At 39.0% G+C, this 24,247-nt stretch overlaps 1 protein-coding gene across 1 annotated transcript in view; it reads right to left on the minus strand.

Moving 5' to 3' along the window:
• Positions 1-24,247, minus strand: part of INVS (inversin) — a 163,466-nt gene that overhangs the window by 45,534 nt on the left and 93,685 nt on the right. Inside the window, exons 6-11 of the mRNA XM_077756096.1 lie at positions 22,696-22,876; positions 19,675-19,784; positions 16,159-16,330; positions 11,508-11,663; positions 10,702-10,931; positions 6,441-6,547 (exon numbers count right to left, since the gene is read on the minus strand). Of these exons, the coding sequence (XP_077612222.1) occupies positions 6,441-6,547; positions 10,702-10,931; positions 11,508-11,663; positions 16,159-16,330; positions 19,675-19,784; positions 22,696-22,876 (956 nt within the window). The remainder of the gene's footprint in view (positions 1-6,440; positions 6,548-10,701; positions 10,932-11,507; positions 11,664-16,158; positions 16,331-19,674; positions 19,785-22,695; positions 22,877-24,247) is intronic.

Consider the following 24,247-nt stretch of genomic DNA (forward strand, 5'->3'; position numbering starts at 1 on the left):
ACAGTATTATGGTATGCTCCATTTGTATGAAAAAAAAGAATATATCCCTGAATTCTTATCGATGGAAAATATATCTCTAGAAGTTTACCAAGAAATTGGTTGACAGTGGCATCTCTGGGGAGGAAACTGGCTGTCTCAGAGGCAGGGGTGGGAGGGACATTTAGTTTTCACTGAATGCTTTTTTATGCCTTTTATTTAATTTCTTTTTTTTCAGTTTTTCTTTTTTTCCCCTTACAAATAGTTTATTGTCAAGTTGGTTTCCATATAACACCCAGTGCTCAGCCCCACAAGTGCCCTTCTCCATGCCCAGCTCCCCCCTACCCCCCCACACCCATCAGTCCTCAGTTGTTCTCGCCATTCAAGAGTCTCTCATGGTTTGTCTCTCTCCCTCTCCCCCACCATTTCCCCCCTTCTTCTCCCCCATGGTCCTCAGTTAAGTTCCTCCTAATCCTCCTATATGTGCAAACATATGATATTTGTCCTTCTCTGCCTGACTTATTTCACTCAGCATAACACCCTCAAGGTCCATCCATGTTGCGACACATGGCCAGATTTCATTCTTTCTCATTGCCATGTAGTATTCCATGGTATAGATAAACCACATCTTCTTGATCCATTCGTCCGTTGATGGACACTTAGGCTCTTTAATGTTTACTTATTTTTTAGAGAGAGACAGAGTGTGAGTGGGGGAGGGGCAGAGGGAGAAGAAGACACAGAATCTGAAGCAGGCTCCAGGCTCTGAGCTGTCAGCACAGAGCCCAATGTGGGGCTTGAACCCACGAACTGTGAGATCATGGCCTGAGCTGAAGTCAGACACTTAACTGAGCCACCCAGGCGCCCCTTTATGCCTTTTATTAAAATTTTTTTTACATTTATTTATTTACTTTGAGAGAGAGAGAGAGAGGAGAGAGAGAAAGAACAGGGAGGGGTAGAAAGGGAGAGAGAATCCCAAGCGAGTTCCACACTGCTAGCACAGAGCTGGACACAGGGCTCGAACCCACGAACCATGGGATCATGACCTGAACCAGAATCAAGATGGATGCTTAACCAACTGAGCCACCCAGGCACCCCTTTTATGCCTTTTAGATTATATACACTGTGCATGCCTTTTTGATAAACTTATTATTTAGAAAAGATATTTTTTTTTGGTCATAGTTACATATTTGAATCTCAACTGGCTACTTTTTAGATGTATACTCTTAGGCAAATTCTTTTCTTAAAATATATCCTTTCTATTTCTGGAAATATAAAAGAATAGGATAAATATACAGAAGAAAATAACGGTCATCTATATTCCTCCTCTTTACAATTAACCAGTGTTATTATCTCGACAGGTATGTTTTCTAAATAATTACTTTGTAATAATGGCACATATTTTAAGTATTAAAACAATGTAAAAACCTCCCACAAAAATTGAAGTAAAATAAAACCTCAGTTCTACCTGCCAACAACGACAATGCTGACTGTCACTTCTTAGCCAACTTACCTCTCCTCACTATAGACTTGGCATGAAGAGAACGTGAAATAATAAACACAAAAAAGAACGCTGTGCCTGACATAAAAGAAGCAATTAATTAATAAATGTCAGCTGTTCATATTATTATAGGACATGCACTGCATTGGGGTTTGTGATACCACGGCCACATATCATCAGTATTATTCCCACAGGACCCGAGCTAGTAGTTATGGCCACCTAACGACTGCTACTGATCTGATTCCTCTCTGGGAGACTGTTATTAATCCAACACAATCAGAGGCTTTAGGAAGAAATGATCAGCTGATTTATGAGGTAGAAAAACTGAAGATTACATGGATGCATGATTAGACACAGAAAATCATCCAGTGATTATACAGATTTTCTCTCTTCAAAACTCACCTAGCAGTCATAGTCAGATGTCAACGGAGGCAATTTTTCAGTATAAGCAAAGGGTGGTTTGGTCATTTCTATAAGGAAACTGAATTCAGAAGGAAGTCCTATATGTTAAAATTAAGAAACTTTTATTTTAGTACATCTTGATTTGTCTTTGCTATTCAGGGACCAGAAGGCCATAAGGTAGAGGTGCCCATGTAAACTTTAAAAATATTATTTATAAGTAGGTAGCATCTTGTAAATTCGGAAGAACTTAAAAATTTTTCACTATATATTTTATTTAAAAATTTTATTATTTTTAAACATTTTATTTATTTTATTTAAAAAATTTATGTTTATTTATTATTGAGACAGAAACGGAGCATGAGTGGGGGAGGGGCAGAGAGAGAGGGAGACACAGAATCTGAAGCAGACTCCAGGCTCTGAGCTGTCAGCACAGAGCCTGACGCAGGGTTTGAACCCACGAATCGTAAGATCATGACCTGAGCCGAAGTCAGACACTTAACTGCCTGAGCCACCCAGGTGCCCCTATTATTTTTTTATTTTAATTCCAGTATAGTTAACATACTGTGCTAAATCAGTTTCAGGAGTACACTACAGTGATAGACTGATCAAGATAAGTGTAATCGCTATGTATTCTAAAATGTCTTTCACAACTGTACTCTCCCCAATGGAAAAGATTGTCAGAGTCCTAGATAGAACTCCTCGACAGTAGAGTTACACTGAATTTTAGAGGTCATTTGGCTGAACAGTTTCATTTTATAAAGGAGTAAACAGATCCAGAAAGATTAAGCAACTTGCTGAAGGTTCTGTAACCAGTTCCCTGCAGAACCCAGACCTGAATGAAGACTGTCCGACTCCCTGTTCAGGAACTCTCCCACAGCACACCTACCAGTCCCGGAATATACTTCTCCTACAGAATGAGGCTGCTTCTCACATCAATGTGCAAATAACGTATGCATTTAGTAGGCTTGATCATCTTTTCCAGAAATACTAATATGAGTGTCTTTCACATGGTATACAAGCAGGATTACCAGAATCTGGTGTGTGAAAGCAAGGCCCAGCCTCTGCCTTTGCTAGACCTCTCAGGCCGCTTGTGGATGGAAAACTGTATTTTAAATATCTTTATCATGAAAAAAACTATATTTTTATTATGAGAAACTTCAAGCATAAACAAAAGGAAAGAGAATAGTATAATAACCACTTATCTGCTCATTACCCAAATTTAACAATTAGCAAGATTTCTGCCACATTTGCTTCCTCCAACTCCTTCCTTATTATTTTTGCTGAAGTATTTTAAAGCCAATCCCAGAACTCCTATTATTTAATCTTTCTGCACTGCAGTATTGATCCATAAATAATATAGGCATAAGCATAGTGTCATTATGGAATGACAGGAACTAACAGGAATTCCTTCGCAAAATCTAGTGCCCACTCCAAATACAAATTTCCCCAATTTTCTCAAAAATGCCTTCTTCATAACTGGCTTATTCAGATTAGGATTCTTGGTCAGTTTTTGATTCAGGGAAACACAGTCCAAATATCTAGAAATATTTTAAGACTGAAGTCTATGCCTAGTGCTTGGGCACTGACCATATTGCAAATTATTACTATTGAATCTTTCTTCACTCCAAATTCAATTTAGAAACACTCAAGTGCTGTGAATATTCCTATCGATGCCGGAGGGTGGCTGTCAGATAGCTATTGACTGAAAGCCAGCAGTAATTGGCAAAAATTATGTCTATACAGTGCACATCAAGCGCTTGGTGTCAGTGCATGAGAAGTAAAAATTAGCACTACATTGATGGTAACCAGTCAAGAAACAATGTAGATAAAGGCAAGAGACAAGATACAATTGGACTTGCCTGTGTGGGAATGGTCTGATGGGATGAGTGGAAGGTCTAAACTGGAATGTCAATAAACATCAAAGGCAGTGCCAGGTTCTGACATTTGTACATCAAGGTGCACTGCTGATGAAACATTAAAGGAGACTGGGATATTGCCACTGTCTCTTTTCATCTAAAGATGGGCAAGTACGGTTAGGAGGATTTTTCCTTTGGTCTTTTGGTCTGTAATTAACATATGTTTACTCTAGGAGGCAGTAAGCACCTTAATTCATACTCTTACTTAGGCCTGAAATTTAAGGCGTACCCTAAAAATGGGAACTGAATTACAACAACAAATGTTTTAATTGTTTCCTAAGAAAACAGCAATCAGGCAGTAAATACTGTTATAGAATAAATCCTTTATAATAGAAATGAATCACCACGAATTCTTTAGGATTCTTAACCTTTCCCTTTTGCCTTTTTGGGGTTTCCAAAAGCAAAATCTTCTGCTCTCACATATCTGCTTTCATGTCAAAACCTCAGCCTTGAGGCTTCTGCTTGGCTTTACAGCTTCCTTAAATGTCCAAACCCCTAAATCTTCGAGTCTTCTTGGATTTGCAGTTGTCATTTGACTATAATAGAGACAGTGAGTTCTTCATATAACCTTTTCCACAGTAAGACATACAGGTCTGATTTACCTAGGTTCTCAAAGAATTCCTGAGTTTCTTTCTTTCTTTTTTTTTTAAGTTTATTTATTTTGAGAGACACCAAGACAGCACAAGTAGGGGAGGGGTGGGGAGAGGGGGAGAGAGAATCCCAAGCAGGCTCTGTGCTGCCAGTACAGAGTCTGATGAGGGGCTTGAACCCAGGAAGCCATGAGACCTCAACCTGAGCCAAAACCAAGAGGTAGATTCTTTACCACCTGAGCCACCCAGGTGCCCTAAAGAATTCCAGAAGTTTCTAATGCAGATATGAGGCAGGGGAAGCTACTGGGAGCCTGAAAGCATCAACTCAACAGTACAACTGTTATTTGCTGAGCACCTACTTCCTGAAAGTCACTGTGAGCAACACAGAGATGACAATAATCTTCAGGAGTTCTCTGCTACTATGGAAAAAGGATGACATAAAATTATCAGATAAAGTGAAGTGTGCTAAGTACTATACAAATCCACAGCGTGGGGCAGAGCATAGAACACATGCCTCAGGGATCAGAACAATCTTCTTAGATGGGACTGCATTTGAACGGAGGAATGACGTGACTAACAGCTATATTAGAAATATGATTTAGGGAGGCTACCTGGGAAGCAGATGAACTGAATGAGGGAAATTTCAAAGGGTGCAGAAGAGCAAGGATGCATTGTGGTAGTCCCGGGAATGAGTCAAAGAGGGCAAGACTTAGACAATAGTGGAACCAAGGAGAGACACTGAGTCTGAAAGACAGTTTTAGAACTCACCGGCACCCAGGTGATTGCTGAAGCCTCAGTGGCAGGTCAGAGAACCAAAGGGGATGGGCTGAGAGAAAAGATCCCATTCTTGAAGAATGTTTACATTTACAAAATTAAAAAAAATGGAAAAGAAGCCAAAATAAATGGAGAAGGAGTAGACACAACTGCAAGAGAATCAAGAAGCTTGGAGAAGATAGTCTCAGTAAAGGTAAAGAAGAGGGGTCAGCAGATCCAGGAGATACAGAAAGGCCCGTGAGAGCAGACAGGGAGACCAACGGATGATTTCTCAATGGGGAGTCTGTCCAGGACCACTCAGACATAGTTTCAGCATAAACGTGAGGATGGAAGGCAGACGGCAAAGGCAGGAAGCGTGAGTAAGGGGAAACAGAGCAGCGCAGGCACTCCAGAAGCAGGAGGGCTTTATAGGTGGAGAAGACAATCTTCAGAAAAGAAGTAAATTGGAAAATAATAGGTGGAGGTATCCTTAAGGCGGAGGGGTTCTGAAAGAAGTGGGAGGGATGAAGGGGTTCACCCCAGACAGGAAGAGCGGGTTTCCTGAGACAAACAGCCGGCCTAGAGAAAGTCCCCCCTTCTCCACAAAATCTCCCACAGAACTGGCGGTGGCTGTGGGGGTGGGGCTGGTGTCACGGCAGGAAGCAGTGCAGTTACAGCATCCGTGAGCAATGGAAACCAAAACACAGACCTGGCCGGGTGGAGCTCAGGTGCGGAAGTCAGATGGTCAGAATCTTCCTAGACCCCAGATGGCCAACACTGTCTCCTGCTTACACTTCCCACGGTGTCTGCTCCTTTTTATTGGGCCTGGGCCCTGGGGCCTAACTCCGGCCTAACTGTGCGAATCTTACATTATTCAATCCTCTCACCTTCTCCTTATTTTTCATGCCACATGGTGGCACCTCTGTCCACTAACTGATAATATAACCTCTTTATCAGGAGAAACTTCTTGCACGTAAGACACATTCTACTGTCCTAACTGAATTCCTAGGTCTGGTCAGTTAGGACTCCCCTGACTTTATGCCAGTTACAAGCCACAAGAACCTAAGTTTCCTCATCTGTAAAATGTGCACATGCCAGAGGTAATATCTGAAGTTCTGAATCATTTTAAAATCTCACGATTCTACATCGACACTTTCCTTTAGGTTTAGGATTTCTTACTGTAGTGTAGTGTTTCCTTAGGAGTATACTTATTACTTCTCAACTAGTATCTAAATCTGAGATTTTTACATCTAGCAGAAAGGATGTAAGTTGAATAACAATACACTCTTTTTAACAACAGCTTACCTTTCTTCGTTGTTTTCCATCTGATTAGGAAAAGCAGCAAAGTCTAATAGTAGTTTAATGGCATCAAGGTATCCGTTGTTACAGGACCAATGCAAAGCTGTTCTTCCCTATAAGCATAAACAAAAATCCGGTATAGCTGAAGTAGCTATTTTTGGACACATACTTACTTATGCTAACGAAAAAATACAAGCAATTGTCCCAAATAGCTCAATTATGAAATGGGAAAAAATTAAATATACAGTGGAGAAAATGGATGGTATCTTAACCAAGTGATAAAAATTAACACTATGTTAAAAGGCACCATATGTCTCTAGAGGTGATACCCTGAGAAGGATTCAATATCACCTGTATAATATTCTAACCAAACATGTAAATCTTAAGTTTAATTATGAGGAATCATAAAGCAAACTCAAATTGAGTGAGATTCTACAAAATAAATGGCCTGTATTCTTAAAAAAATTTAATACCATGAAAGATAAAGAAGGCATGAAACATTGCCAGAGACACAAGAGGAATATTTCATAGTTTTAAAGAAGTCAAAGAGGGAGATATCATAATTCTAGATCTGTTTGCCACAGCTTTTAAATATATAGAACAAAAAATAGCAAAATTAAAAGGGGAGATAGTCAAATCTATAATCGCGGTGAGAAATTTTTAACCCATTCTTTACAATAGATCATAGAACAAATAAATAAAAAAGCAGTAAAGATATAGAAGACCTGAACAACATAGTAAAAAACTTTGACCTAAGTGATATCTATAGAATATTGCATCCAACTATGATACAATTAGTGTTCTTTTCAAGTGTACATAGAATATTTACCAAAACCAATCATAGGCTGGGCCACAAAGAAAGCCTCAAAGGACTTTGAAGGATTAAGATAATTCTGAAATAAAATAAAAATAAAAATAAAATAATTGTTATTCTGATTGCTTTCTGACCATAGTAAAGCTGAAGTTACAAATCAGTGTGGTAGACAGAATAAATGCATGCTTTTGCAAAGATGTCTACATCCTAATCTCTGGAATTTGTAACTATTTTATGATATTGGAAAGGGGGAATTAAGGTTATAGATGGAATTAACGTTGCTAATCAGCTGAACTTGAGATGAGGAGATTATCCTGGATGATCTGAGTAGGCCCAATGTAATCATATGGGTCCTTATAAGTGAAGGAGGGAGATGGGGGGAGGTGTGTCAGAGTGATGCAGTGTGAGGTGGACTCAGCTAGTCATTGGTAGCTTTGAGGATGGAAGAAGGGGGCCACAAGCTAAGGAAGGAGGGCAGCATCTAGAAGCTGGAAAAATTAGGAAACAGAGTCTCCCCTAGGGTCTCCAAAAGAAATGCAGTCTTGCCAACACCTTGATTTTTAGTGCCATGAGACACATTTTGGACTTTTGACATCCAAGACAGTAAGATAATACATTTGTGTTCGTCTAAGCCACGAAGTTTGCAGTAGTTTGTCTTAGCAATCAGGAGGAAACCAATATAATCAATAACTGAAAGATAATGAGAAAATGCCAAACTGTCTGGATATTAAACAATATACTTCTAAATAATCTATGGGCCAAATAAAAATCAAAATAGAAATTAGAAAATGTTTGAGCTGAATTATAGTGATGGTNAGAGAGAGATTTAGAGAAAGAAAGAGACAGAGAGGGAATCCCAAGCAGGTTCCATGCTCAGAATAGCGCCTGACACGGGGCTCAGTCCCACTACCCTGGGATCATGGCATAAGCCAAAATCGAGTTGGACACTCAATTGACTGAGCTACCCAGGACTGAGTCACCCAGGCACCCCAGTGAGGGTACAACTTACCCAAACTTTCAGGATAAAGCTAAAGCCATGCTGAGAATAAGAAGCATGCTTAAATACATGTATTGGAAGTGATTACTGAAAAATAATCAATGCTTTAAGTTTTTATCAAAAGAGTCTTTAAAAAAATAGTAAATCAAACCTGAGGAAAGTAGATAGCAGGAAATGATAAAGATAAGAGTAAACACCAATGAAATAGTAAATTACTTAAAATATGGAAAATTAACAGACAGAAGTCCTTTGAAAAGATGACTAAGATGGAAAAAAATTTTTTTTTTAAATTTCTGAGAGAGAGAGAGAGACAGTGTGAGAAGGGGAGGGTCAGAGAGAGAGAGGGAGACACAGAATCTGAAACAGGCTCCAGGCTCTGAGCTGTCAGCACAGAGCCTGATGCGGGGCTCGAAACCATGAACCGTGAGATCATGACCTGAGCCAAAGTTGGCCACCCAACCGACTGAGCCACCCAGGCACCCCTGAAAAAATTTTTTAATAAGACAAAAAGACAATATACATTACCAATATATGAAATGAATAAGAAGAAATTACTATAGGTCCTATAGTCATAAAAAGGTAAGAGAATATGTGACCAACTTAATGCAAATCATTTGATATTTTTAATAAAAAGGATACATTTCTCAAAAATGCAACTTACCATAGCTGAAAAGAAAATAATTAGAAATCTGAATAATCTTGTATTTATTAATGATGCTTAATCAGTTATTAACATCTTTTAAACAAAGAATACCCTTAGACCAGATGGCTTCACTAGGGAATTCTTCTAAACATTTAAAAAGAAGTAATACCAATATTACACAAATCTTTAAGAGAATAGGAGGAACTACTTCCTAACTCTTTTTAATTCACCAGCCATCAGGTTGAAAAATGCAGAAATAGTATGTAACAGCTTGGGGTACCCGGGTGGCTCTGTTAGTTAAGTGTCTGACTTCGACTCAGGTCACAGTCTGACAGTTTGTGGGTTCCAGCCCCGCATTGGGCTCTGTGCTGACAGCTCAGAGCCTGGAGCCCACTTCAGATTCTGTGTCTCCCTGCCCAAAATAAATAAACATTAAAGAAATTAAAAAAAAATTAAACAGCTAATTGTGAATTTAAAAACCCAAATTCTTAGAAACTAAAAATATAAGGGAACCTACAGCAAACTTCATATTTGATGGTGAAAGTTTTAAAGCTTTCCCTTCAAAGTCAGAATGAATTAAGGGTGCTAACTATTACCAATTCTGTTTAACAATGTATTGGAGGTCTTCATTCAATAAGGCATGCTATTCACAGATGATATGGCTGTTTATGCAGAGAATCCAAAACAGTACATAAAAACTAATAGAACTAGAACATAGCTTGGTATACTACTTATGTAAGAAACCAGAAACTTGTAAAAAAAAAAAAATGTAAAAGACACTACAGATTACAAAAGATGAATTTCTAGAAACATAGGCCATTTTTTACGTAATTTTCATTATGTCACTTTCACATATAGGAATAATCCTGATAAATATTTATTGACTGAATGAATAAAAAATATATTTTCTGGCTTCAAAAAACATAATATGCTAGTATTTTTGAAGACTTAATGCAATTAAACTAGAAAAAAAGTCCATACTGGCAAAACTGAGAGAAGTCCATACAATCCTATCTGGCTGGGGAAGTGGAGATGAACCCACATGGGTTAGAAAGCAGTTTGACAGTATGTATCAGAGCTGAATCATATTCATATACCAATAATAAATAATCTCACTTGGGGAAATTATTCTAAGGATACAATAAAAAGAAGTTAAACGTCCTTTGATGATTAATGAAACATGATCTATAATATCACAAGAAAGCACCCAGCAACAGGAAGTTGCTTACTTAATTCTAAAATTGGGGTTACAAGCATAGTTTGGACCCTGACTCCCCACAACAACACTGGCCCTGGGGTCACCTTAGGGTAATTCTTTAAGTTCTATGTGCTTCAATTTTCTCCCCTGTAAATGGAAGTAATAATAGCAACTCTTTTAGAAAGTTGCTGTGAGAATTGAATGAGTTATGAAACATAAAGCTCCTAGAACTTTGGAATATTCACCATCTATGATTATGCAGAAGATTATATACCAGAAGAGAAAATACTGATGATAATTTTAAGTGAACAAAACAAAGTGTGGTTTGTCAAGTATCATACACACACACACACACACACACACGTGCACCATATATACTTATTTTATGAAGTTAGAAAGTTATTCCTGTTCTGTATTATGACTTCGTTAAGTTATATATGGATATAGAGACAAGAACGAGAAGGAAAACAGGGGAAAATAAGACTCATTTTTAGTTGACAGATAAATTTATGTGATCTATTTATTTGGTAAAATGTTGTTTTACTTTACTTTAGTTAATGAAGAATAAATAAACACCGTAGAGCCAACAGTATAGAAAAGATTGAGAATTTCTACCTCTTTGTCTTGAATGTTAGGGTCTGCATGATTTTCCATGAGCACTGCCATGCAGTTGATGTAGCCGCCGTAGGCAGCGCACTGCAGAGGGGTTCTTCCTGCGTAATCCTGCACGTTTGGATTGATCTTATTTTCTATCAATATCTGGCAAACATCAGCATTTCCTCCCAGTGCTGCCCAATGTAGGAGAGAGTGTCCGTCTTGATCCACTAGATCTACCCTTGCTCCACCTGAAAAAGCAAAACTATCAGGAAAATGTGTAACATAGAGAGCACTGATCAGAAAGAATGGATGTCTGAAAAATATAACAATGGTCCCTTAAATGCTTTACTCTTAGCAAAATGCTTCTATGTATATTATCTTCTTCAGATGTTTACAATAAGCCTGTAAGTTGGTCAGGGTGGGAGTCATTTTCTTTTTACACGAAATGAAACTGAGGGTCAGGCAGGTGAAGTGGCTTTTCCAAAATCACACAACTACCAACAGGTGGAGCTAAGAGTGACTCTCAGGTTTCCTGATGCTTGTGTGTGTGTGTGTGTGTGTGTGTGCGCGCGCGCGTGTGTGTGTGTGCACGCGCGAGCATGCATGCAACATGCATGTGTGTATGTATGTGTTTGCGGGCATGTAGGTGCGCATGTGCATGCATGCGTGTATGTTTGCGTGTGTGTGCTTGCATGTGTGTGTGTGGTGCTTCTCCCTCCATCCTTCCACCCACGCGGCTCTGTGCCATGTAAGCTGTGTTTCAGTGAATGCAACAATTCCCACCTTCCGAGAGACACTTAGTAGGAGCACTCTTCATAACTAACCTTTAATAAGTGTCTGAATCACATCTTTGTGTCCCATCTCACAGGCTCGGAAAAGTGGAGTATGCTTCATGACATCAGTGGCATCTACCTGAGCGTTATTTTCCAACAATAACTTCACGGTGCTGACATGGCCAGAAAGGGCCGCAGCATGTAAAGCTGAAAAGGGAGCAAAAGAAAGCAGAGAACTCTTTGATAACAACCTCACCTTTTTTTTTTTTTTTAATCCTAACTGTGTATCTTTTTCTCTTCTGATGTCCTCATTTTGGCTAAACGCAATTTAATCTTAAAGATTCTCTATTGTTCATTTCTATAGATTTCAATCTTCCTTTCTATTCACATGTACTACTCACGTTTCCCCCCTTCCCGTCTATCTCTCTCATCTCACGGTTTCTTCCTTTCCATCCTGTTGCTCTGAAATGCTTTCCTTTCCTCAGTTACTACTTTATTATCTTTTCCTCCCTCTTAGAGTGTAAGGGAACCAAAAAAAAAAAAAAAAGACAAAAGAGAAATGATTTAAATGATGCAGGCAATTCTGCCCACCAACCCACTCAATGAAACTGCCCCTGAGGGTTGGCGGGATGGGAGGTGTCGATCTGCCGGCCCTTCAGCCGCTCCGGCGTGCCATTCCTGCCGTCGGGCTGCATACCCATGTGGTACAGAGAGTACGCGCATCCCATGTATTCAGTGCATTTTTCATATAACATGGCTCCAAATGCAAGCCATTGATTTCCTCAGGGCCCAATTTAAGAAACAGCAAGTTGTTTCAACATTGGTGAAAACACCTGAGAAGGAATGGGCTCTGCCTTCAAATGGGATTTGAAAGAGTCATTTTGACTATATATGAGTTTCATGTTATGCTGACCTGTGCCTACGTTACTTCATTCTAGTGCTTGACTTATGCCATTACCCTTTGGATTACTCTTTAAATTCTATTTCAACACACCACTCCTTAAGTTCTGAGTTTGCCAGCGTAACTGTCTAGAGGCCGGGGCCAGTTCTTCCTAAGTACCATGGCTCTAAAATGCCTAGAATAATGTTTCTAATATTCTAATAATGTTCGTAAACAGTGATCCATGGACCAAACCCATGGTGCCTATAAAAACACGGGTTCCTGGGCATTTATTGAGAACCTGCCCTGGCCTGGGTGTTAATGTAAGGGTGGGAATTCAGCAGAGAACAAAACAGATAAGGTTATATTCTAGTAGGAGAAGCAAAATAAAAATGGAATGGATAAACAAGAAAGTATTGGATGGTGATAGATAGTATAATGGGAGTAATAAAAGGTACCTTGATATGCAGAGTGACTAGAAGATCACTTTAATTGATGGTGATGGAAAGTCTTGCTAAGGAGCTGATATTGAAGTTGAGGCCTGAATCATAAAGAAAGAGCAATGTAGAGGTCTCGAGAGGGAGGAGTTTGGGCAAAGAGAACAGTTAGTCCAAGGGCAGGGATAAATCTATGTGTTTAAGGAAGGCAGGGAAACTGCAGCACAATGAATAGAGGCAGGTAAATCGGAAAGGTAGGGAAGGCCAGGCATATGTGCCACATAGGTCCCAGTGATGAAGACACTGAAGGACTTTAAATAGGTGATGGTATTTGACTCATGCTTTAATCCAATCACTCTAGCGGCTCTGAAGAGAATGCACTGTAGTAGGTTAGAATGTAAGCAGGGGGACCAGCTAATAGTGTTGAAGGAGACTCAGTAAAAAATGGTGGTGGCTTGAGCTAGGGTGGCAGGAATGGAGATGAAGAGAAGCAGAAAGATTTAAAATATATTTTAGGGATGCCTGGGTGGCTCACTTGGTTGAGCGTCGGACTTGATTTTGGCTCAGGTCATGATCTCACGGTTTGTGAAACTGAGACCTGTTTCTGGCTCTATGCTTGTATACAATGCCTAGCCTGCTTGGGATTCTCTCTCTCTCTCTCTCTCTCTCTGCGCCCCGCCCCACTTGTGTGCAGATGCGTTCTCTTGCTCTCTTGCAAAATAAGTAATATAATAAACATAATAGTAATATATTAATTACATGACATAATAAAATATATAAATAAATATATATATATAGAATATATATATATATNGAAATACTCAATATATACGACAGAGTGGTTCTGACTAAAGCAGGGATGGAGAGTTACCCCCTTAAGCACTTGCCCCCATTGGCAACACTCTATAGTAACCTGTTCTGAAGAATATGGTTTGGAAAATCAGATTTAATTTTAAGGTACTTTCTAATTCTGAAATTCTACAATTCTGTGATGTGGCATCAGTATGCAATAAATACTTTTCAGTTAAATGCCAATGTCATAAAAAAAAAAACACACACACCACAAAATCCCAATTAAGCAAAAGATAGAATTAATGACCTTATTAACTGAAATTCCTCATTTATGACTATTTGCATTTACATTACTTTAAAATAACCTTAAACATTTTTTAAGTACATTTATTTATTTTGAGAGAGACAGAGAGAGCATGACTGGGGGAGGGGCAGAGATACAGGGAGAGAAGGAGAATCTCAAGCAGGTTCCGCGCTGCTAGCTAGACAACCGTGCGTTTTAAAATACACAGCTACTATATGTTAGTATCCATTTAAGAGACAAGCTTTAGCAGAGAGAGTTCAAAATAAAGAATTGTTAGCTATGGACTGAAGAACCGAAAGAGCAAAAAGGGAACACTTAGGGGGCGCCTGGGTGGCTTAGTCGGTTAAGCGTCCGACTTTCGCNTCTGGGGCTAGGGGGACAAAAAGAAGATGGAATTGTTAAAACTTAAACGCCTAGAAGAGGAGCCCTCCAAAACTCAGACCTCTGAGCAGGGGTGCTGCTTGGCTGGTCCTTGAGTGTCTGAGGTGGGCGCTCTGGGGCTGGGACTGTGAGTGTTGGAGAAATTGCAGAGTGAAATTAACCATCACCATTGGAAAAAACTATCCCTTTTGTGTTGAAGAAGACTTACTAGGGTAATGGTGATAGGAACAGGAAACCAAAAGAAGAATAGGAAGCAAACAGGAAGGTGTAATTCCATTCTTTCAGCTTTCCCGTTTCCCTCTACTGCCCCCTATGGGTAGATTCAACAGGGCACTTGCTGGCAAAGGGGGAAATGGGGTCTGCAGCCCTGGTAAAAACAGGAGAGTCCTGTTATCATATCGGAAAGACATTAACAAAAATTTGGCCATATCGAATATACAGACAGTGCCCATATTTTCCTGATGGTTTGTTTATTTGTTTGTTTATTTATTTCAGTTTATTTGAATCAAGATCCAAATAATGTCTGTATGTTGCTGTTGATGAGAACTCTTCTTTTATGGGAAGGAAAAACAACCCTGTAGAGGGATGATGGAGAGAAACTCCCTGTCATAGAAGAGAAATGTCAGGAAGGCATGTCTGACATATAATAAAATTCCCTTCAGATAAAGAGCCAGGGAATTAATGAATCTGAGAAGAACTTATATCTGAACTCCAACCATGGGGCACCTCAGAAAGACGCCTTTGGTCAAAAGGACGGAATTATCCTTGCCTGTACTTTATGAAAATACATGAAAATGTTAAACTAAAAGCAAGGCTAGTGATAGAATGAAAGGCTGCATACTAATGGGAGACTGACAAAAACCGAAATGTTCATACTACTTATAAACTCCATGTCCTACATGTCATGTCTGCACTATATACCCCTCTTTAAGAAGCTTAAGGTCTACTGTGCGGCTTTGATAAAGAAATACTTTTGACAGTTAAAGTCTTTGTTAAAGTTGATATCACCTACAACTCCTTGAAAGCCAGTTTAGAAGGGGTGGTGGTTTAGGTATAGGGAGGGAGATTATCAGGTGTACCCCTCCTCCCCACCGAGAGCCGCATCAGTAGTTCTTGTAGGTGCAAATGGCTCTACTGTGATTCTACAAATAAGAAAACACTGAGAAGCTGGTAGCTGAGTTTTTATTCTGTTCGGTGTTGTGCTATTGTGTGATTTTCTTTCTTCTTCTGACTTGTAATTTAGGATATGGTACCACAAGGTAGAGACTTCCAAGTTGACAATGAAAGCTAAAAAATTCATACCTCTCTTATTAACCAACACACAGTTGAAGGGCTCTCTTCTTAGACAAAGAGATTGAAAGAAGGATCTACTGAGAGCTTTGGATGCAAACCTAACGTGAAGCTCTGAAGCGTCAAGAGTCATGGTGGGGGGGGGGCTTATCTCTAAAATGGGAGATTTGGGAGGAGGTAATGCTCTTCAAATCTGAGAAAAGAGCACTTTGAATGAGACATACATAGATATGTACAGTCCTTAAAATATAATCCTATATTTTTGAAGTATAACTGATAACTACTAAGTATGCATAGTTTTAAGTACAGGTTTATTTATTTACTTTATTCAAAGATAAACAACATGAAGAGTTCCCATAATCATGTTTAAGGAGCAACCAGGCTTTTAAACCAAATGCCACCATTCACCTGGTAGAAACAGAGGCTAATTTCAGCCATTAAAACTTGGAGGAAATAAAGCTTTTGGAGTGATATCCTGGTAACCTAAGCTTAAAAAGTGCCAATGAAACAATATTAGATTAGGAACAATGATTTCAGGCATCACTGTACAAATTGTAGGGCACCTATACACTTTGGAACCCCCCAAAAAGCAAATGGAACAAGTTTCCCGGTTCTTACCTGTGCCTCCATATTTGTCTGCCATGTTAATATCAATGTCAGATTTTAAACTCAGCATGGTCCTAAGAACATCATCACTGCCTTTTCCAGCAGCCCACATAAAGGAAGTTCTTCCTTCCAGGTCTGAATCATCTTTCACTGAAGGATGTTTTAAAAATACTTTAACTGTTTCCTGTAAGAAAACTTGATTAAAAAAATTGAGACAAGAGGGTAGCATTTTCTATGGTAATAAAGCCATTGTTATATGTGACTTCCTCTAAGACGCAAAGTATTTTTTTCCCTGCTTTTGAATCAAGTGAAATTATCTTTTTATGAATAATGAAACTACAATTTCCATTGAAAGTAACAATCCTCTTTCTTTATATATTAGCTTTAGTTTCCATGCGCTTCAAACACTTAACCTAACTCCCTCATTCAACATCCTCATAATTGAGAATGATCATCCACAATCAAGTCTGAAAACTTTATAGGTCACTCTTTGAGAGATGAAGTAATGGTTAAAAGACTCCTGCGGTGCCTGGGTGGCTAGTCGGTTAAGCGTCTGAATTTGGCTCAGGACATAATCTCATGGTTTGTGGGTTTGAGCCCCACATCGGGCTCTGTGCCGATGGCTCAGAGCCTGGAGCCTGCTTCAGATTCTGTCTCTCTCTCTCTCTCTCTGTTCCTCCTCCACTCATGCTCTGTCTCGCTGTCTCTCAAAAAATGAATAAATGTTTAAAAAAAATTAAGACTCAGAAATATTCAGTGTTATGACCAATATTAAAATATAGGTTTTTCTTGGACATTTTATATGCAGAGAACTGTATACTCAGCCATGACCACAGAGAGGGTTAATACATTTTCTTGTGTGTTTTGTTACTATAATTTAAAAAATATTTAATGCACTTACTGAATAATGATGCATGACTACTGAGAAATGCAGTGTTTGGTTCACTTAAACAGATATTTATTTATCAAGTCCTATATTCAAGGTCCTTCCTTTATGGAATCACACTAAAATTAGGCCTGCAATAATTGTAATAGTGCCTGACAATTTTAATGGGGGTCAGTATTCACGGCATTTTAAATTGCCTCTTTCTTTAAGCCTCATATGCTTACACACATTTAGGGAGATGATAGCAACTTTAGCTTGAAGGCAAGTAAAATAGAGTTTCAGAAAAAAAATGGTGGAGGTTGTGAGCTGGCCAAAAGTGTCTAGGTGTTGATGCTCAATACTCTAAGGCAAGAAGAAATTCAACGGCACATCTAATGCAGCCCTTCATTTCCCAGATGAAGAAATTTAGGTTCAAGGTCATACAAACACTGGTGGTAGATACAGGAGTGGAGCCCAGAGCTATATCACAGCACTCTTTCCACTGTACAGGCTGCATGCCACTGTATACACTGATACCTAGTGTTAAAATTCACATTGAGCTACTGAGGCATTAGAGCACAGTGCTCCTAGGATCTGCTGTGTATGCTTAGTACACATGAGACTGGAATAAACAAATGGATTTTAAAACTTGGTAATTTTTTGATTTGTTTCTTTTACTGATTTGTAAACATTTCCTGTTGAGTATGTTTTCTTAATGATGAATGTTCACAGAGGGTTGTGAATTTTTGTTGTTATTTTCTAAAATGGGAATTATAGACTCGTGTGGCTTAACAGAGTCCGAGGAGATCAAGGGGCTTGAAATTGAGCTTAGAAGATTTGTATAATTATTAAAAAAAATCATCTCTGTGATTGGCAGATTATCCAGAGCAAGTATGTCTTTGGATAAACATCCATAATGTTCTGCCATTCTTCCTTATTCCCAGGAGCTTAGTCACTTAATTGCTGGTATTTGTGCATGTGCTAAATTTGAAGTCTAAGACTTGGGTTCAAGATCTTGGGCAAGTCATTTAATCTCTTGAAACCTTGGTTTCTTCCTCTTTAAATTAGGGATGCCATGTCCTCTCACAGACTTGCGTTGAAATACGAATTGAGTTCTGATTTCTGTAGGTTGAATAGGCTGGGCCAATGAATTTCTTACCTGTCTGTAACAAGAAAGGGCTCCTCCTCAAAATATACTTTGTCTTCTTCTGAGACAATAGAATAATGGGAGACAATAGAAGATAGAAGATGGTTTACTAAAAGTCTAGGTGATACATTTATAGAAATTCCAGGAAAGAGGGACCATAGGTATAGTTGCTCTGGGTACCAGAGACAACGAAGGATGGGGAAAAAAAAGATATTTTAGGAATCTGAATATCCAATGTATTCAGTGGTGCATTTGGGGAGGTCAGGAAGATGGAATTACACTATACTGATGATGGCATTCTTTAAGTTTATTTACTTATTTTGAGAGAGAGAGAGAGACAGAGACAGGGAGAGAGCGAGCAAGTGCAAGCAGGGAAGGGGCAGAGAGAGAGGAAGAGAGAATCTGAAGCAGATTCTACCCATCAATGCAGAGCCTAATGTGGAGCTCGAACCCACCAACCGTAAGATCATAACCTGAGCCGAAATCAAGAGGTGGACCCTTAACTGACTGAGTCACCCACATTCTTATAATGTAATGGAACTAAACGTTCCACTACACACGTAGTGTGTAGTAACCCACGTAGAATATAGTAAAATCAATTCTGACTGCTTTGACATGTGACTTTTTGGATAAGACTCCAGTTCTCGGTGGCCACTTACTCACAGAGTTGAAGCAGCCGAGCTGTTATGTTATTGACTGAACCGAGTGACATAAAGGATATAAAAGTGCTTCGTAAAACTGTAAAGGGTGGCAAGGGAAGAATTATTAATTATATTCAATATCTTTAGAAATCATTCACATTTTTGCTTTCTCAGCTATATAATACACAAAATTATTAGCTCTGGCAATAGTAAGAATGCATTGCATTTCTTGAGTACCTGCTCTGTACCAAGAACTATGCTAGGCACTGGTGACAAATTTTCTCTGATTCTTACAACAGTCCTGAAAGGAAAGGTATAATTATCCTCATTTTACATATGAAGAAACTAATTAGGAGGTTAAGAAAGTTGTGCCAGGTCATACAGCCAGCCAATGGCAGAGTCAGGATCCCAGCCAAGGTTAGACCAGGTCTAAGGCCTTGCCACCCAGAGAAAACACTTGAACAGTAAGTGCATATAAAACCTTAGTGCCATAAAATTAACCAGAAGATGAAACGTACTTACACAGAACGAAATGTTACACTGAACAGTTAATATAAAAACCGTGTTAAAATTTCACATGACTAACAACTATCCCTCACTTTACAGTCAGAGTTAACAGTCTGAGCAATTGTTAAAATATAATCACTACAAACACACAAACACTATACGAAATGTGAATAAGGTGAGTGGGTTCTGTAGGAATGTCAATTTTCTGTTTATGATATTCTTTCATACTTTTGGCAAGATGGTACTATTGGGGGCTGAAGGGCACACGGTATGTGGCTCTTTAATTTCTTATGACTCCATATGAATTTATAATTATGTTGAAATAAAAATTTAATTACATAAAAAGGTAACTGTCACATTTTACTTACAGCAAAGTTACTCTGAGCTGCATAGTGCAAGGGTGTTGCTCCTTGGCTGTCGGATGGGATGGTTCCAGATTTATTTCTTTCTAAAAGAAGATGGACAATCTGTGCATGGCCTGAAAGTAGATACAGCGCAGTTATCACATAAAAGTACTAGTTAATTTATAATCTATTTTAAGGAAAATTTTCTGAATAGCAGCCCCCAGTTTAGCGTCTTTTTTTTTTAATGTTTTATTTACTTCTGAGAGAGAGAGAGACAGCTTGAGCAGGGGAGGGTCAGAGAGAGAGGGAGACACAGAATCTGGCAGTCACCACAGAGACAGACACAGGGCTGGAACCCACGAACTGTGAGATCATGACCTGAGCCGAAGTTGGACACTCAACCAACTGAGCCACCCAGGCGCCCCCAAGTACAGCTTCTCCTAACTTCTCACCAAAATACTATGATCATGTAGAACAAAGGCAAACACTTCGAACACTGAAATCTTAATGCTTCAATCCAGAAAGGAAACGATATGAATTATAATTGCTAGATTGAGAGAGAGCTATATTAGGTATCAGCCCACTGCATTCCCTGGCTGTGTTTTATAAAACTGTCTATAAAGGAGCACCTGGGTGGATTAGTCGGTTAAGTGTCCGACTTCGGCTCAGGTCATGATCACATGGTTAGTGGGTTCGAGCCCCGCGTCGGGCTCTTTGCTGACAGCTAGCTCAGAGTCTGGAGCCTGTTTCAGATTCTGTGTCTCCCTCGCTCTCTAACCCTCCCCTGCTCATGCTGTCTCTCTCTGTCAGAAATAAAATAAAAAAAAAAAAACATTAAAAAAATGTCCATAAAAAAAGGAGGGAAGCCAGCCCTTGTCAGCCATTAGGGTCCCTAGTGTCCAGGTCCCACTGGACAGCTGATCAGAACTGGACAGCTCTTCAGGAGGACAAATTATAATACAGCCTCTTGTAACCTCTGAGGCCTCCTATCAGTCCCCTCTCCCCTTCCTCCGCCACTTTTTTCACAGTAGGTTTTGATTTCAAATCCCAGAAAACATGTGGCAGGAATGACGAGGTGGTGGCAGAGAAAATACTCTGCAGTGCATTCTGGGGGATGTGGTTTCCACAAGCGAGGAGCTGTAGAAAGGATCAAAGAATGAACAAACATGGTGACCGCATATTTGGGAAACCTGAATATCATGAATTCTATTGCTTCAGCATACTGGGGACCCAGGCGGTAAAGGGGCCACATCAGCAGAAGAACATGGACACACCGCAGGAAAAAGCCAGGAAGAAAAAGGTGATGCGAGTGAAGTTGTGCTCATCTGTCTGCCCCCAGGTACGATCGCACATGGAGTTCTCTGAGGTGGGCAAAAGCAGGATCACGGGCAAGCTACCAAGACACATTCGTCTTGTTTGAAAGATACAGAGAAAAAGTCAGTAAAGGCAGTATGAAAATATACTACAGGACAGGGAAAAAGGGACACCATCAGAGAGATGAAGCACACGCCTTAGAACATGATCTAGAGAAGGATCCAGAGGAAAAGTTCAGGAAACTGTTTGGCATCCTTGACTTGGGCCAAGAGATGTCCTCTACGGAATGAAACAGAATATCCCAAGAAGGAAATAATCTGAAATGCAAAGGTGATGGAAGGAGGGGAAAAGGAAAAAAGCTGAGATACAAAGAAATTGGAATGAGGGAAGGAAATCAAAATACAACCTAAAATACAATCTATGAGAGGCAGAAAGAAATCAGAACTTACGGATCACTTTAGTGACCTAGAGACAAATTTGCGAAGTCCTTTCAGAATGCACAAGACAAAGGAAAAGGAATGGAACTGCACATTGAAATGAAGTCTAAATAATAATCATAAATCTGATAACAAAACTGAATGCAAATGCAAAAAGTATTTTGAAAAGACACAACGTGTACTTTAAAAACTAAGCCTGCGGTAATAATTGGGAAAAACTTCAGATCATGTTAACAAATACTTAAAAAGTGATAAGTAAAAACGTGCTAAGTTCCTCATTTTAAATTAGGTGGAAATCATGAGAAGAGATCTGCTTTTAGCTCTGACTCACATTTTAAAAAGTTTTTGATAAATTTAAAAGTAACCGCTAATAGAACCTAAAACCCTCCTAAAACACTAGGCATTTCAAAACCAAATAACAACAAACATAATCTATATAACAAAAGGAAACAGAAAAAAAAATTAAAAAGAAACGAAAACACCAGAAATAGCCAAAGAGCAGAATAGCAGGAAAAAGACCAAATCATATACCTTATAACAGTGACTATTAATGAGTAAGACTCCTTCACTAAAAGAGAAAAACTCTCAGATTGCACCCCTTGCAAAGTCAGACACATATTTACACTCTCTCATCTAACAAAGTGATCCCCAAAAAGGTTAAGTAAAAGGCATCTCAGGAAAACATGAAGGAAAAAAAACCACATATCATAGTATTGGCACAAACATAAAATTAAAGCCCTCCTCCTCAAATACACAGGCATTGAATGTGAAAAGATTATTTTATACTTACATTTGTCAATGAATGTACATTACTTTTAAAACAAAAACATGTTAAGATATGATGTTGAAATGAAAACTGATACATAACAGAGAATACATTTATCTTACTACAATGTAAGCATATGACAGAGGGATTTAATATAAGACGCAACATATCAATTAAAAATTAAATTAATTAAGGGCGCATGCGTGGCTCAGTCGGTTAAACACCCAACTCTTGATTTCAGCTCAGGTCATGATTTCACAGTTCAGGGGTTTGAGCCCAGCGCTGGGCTCTGCGCTGACAGAGTAAAGACTGCTTGAGAGTTTCTGTCCCCCTCCCTCCCTTGTGTGCGTGCACAGGTGTGCGCGCGGGCTCTCTCTCAAAATTAAGTAAATGAACTTAAAATTTAAAAAAAAAATCTTAAGTTAATTAAACAGGAGATGGAAGCTGACAGGGGAAGGGAAGCCATGGAAAGTTTCTGGTACTCGTAGTTGCTCCTGCTGTTGATCCTTTGATTCACGGTCAGCTCACCTAGTAAAGCTGCCCAGTGAAGTGGGGTTCGAAATAAGTTGTCGTAAGACGTTATATTGCAGCTTTCATATGAGGTCAAGACATCCACCACTGTCACATTCCCATCAGCGACCGCAAAGTGAAGAGGTGTCCGACCTTCGTAGTCTTGCCAGTTCAGTAAGGACTCCGTGGGGGCAGCATCCTAATTTGAAGGAACCAGAGATTTCAGACACACGTGGAATCCTCAGTAAGTCACAATGGAGGTAAGTATTAACTGGGCAATTCTCTAAACCTGTATAGTCTCTCTTAGCACAAGTGATACAATTCAGAAAAAAAGCATACGATCTAAATCTTTAAAAATTTCTTGTCATGTTTAACTATAAAAAAGTGCAGAAAAGATACAATAAATACCATTACTGACGATTCAGATTAAATAGGTGTCAACATCTTGCCTAATGTGCTTTTGTATCTGTTATGGATTCAGCTAAAGCTGTATGTTTTATACTTTTCTTCCATATGTATGCAACCATAAAAATACATGAATTATATACACGTGTTTTCAATATTTACACTTCTGAGTTTATACTATGTATATCCTTTGGCCATTTTTTCTTCCAACACCATACTTTTGCGTATTTATGTTGATACTAGTTCATTTGTTAAGCCACAGTTTAGTTATCCATTCTCCTAGTGAGGGACAATTAGGTTATTTACATTTTTTCATTATTAACAATAATGCTGCAATGAACATGCTTGCCCTACATGTCTCTTTGTAGCACATGTGTGAGATTTTCCTCTAGCCCAGACACCTAGAAGGGGACTTTCTGGGTACAAGGATATTTACATCATCTACAAGGTATTATCAAACTGCTCTCCAAATGGTTACACTAATTAACACCTCCGGGACAATGTGTAAAAGTTTTTATTTCCCCACGTGTGGGCACAGATGAACCCTTTGGTATTATCAAGCTTACTACATTTTTTCCTTACAGGTATGGAAAGGATTTTGCTGATGTTTTCATTTGCATTTATTTTATGAATGAGGTTGGGGTTTATCATATGTTTATTGGCTATTCTGTTTGAATTGACAGCTCACATTTACTCATTTTTCTGTTAGGTCTTCGTGTCTACTGTGAGGTCCCCTTTCAAGAATAAAGAACTTATTTCCCTAGCTGCTGTGAGTGCTCCCAGCAGATGACCCTCAACTGTCAGACTTTTACAATTGCTTCAGCTAAAGACAGTTGCTTCACTCAAGGTCATATCTCTTCTCAGATTAGGCCACGTCCAAAACCAAGGCTTCCTGCCCCAATCTGAGAACTCTCTGAAAGGCACACAAGACTTAGAGCTGCTTGTGTGGTCATCCTATTTTATAAAAAAGAGTATGAAAGGTATTTTAAACACTTCAAAAAAGAAGTTGAATTTTACCATGGTGGCATTTTAGGTCTTTTAGTCTCCAAAGGACTAAGATGTGTTTACAAGGAAAAAAAAGCCAAATCTGTGAGGAAATAGGATATGATGAGTGACAAGTATCCTCCAAGGATTCCTGATATTGGAACTGACACATAAACAATAT

This window comes from Crocuta crocuta, unplaced genomic scaffold, assembly GCF_008692635.1.
Source record: "Crocuta crocuta isolate KB4526 unplaced genomic scaffold, BGI_CrCroc_1.0 scaffold431, whole genome shotgun sequence".
Lineage (NCBI taxonomy): Eukaryota > Metazoa > Chordata > Mammalia > Carnivora > Hyaenidae > Crocuta > Crocuta crocuta.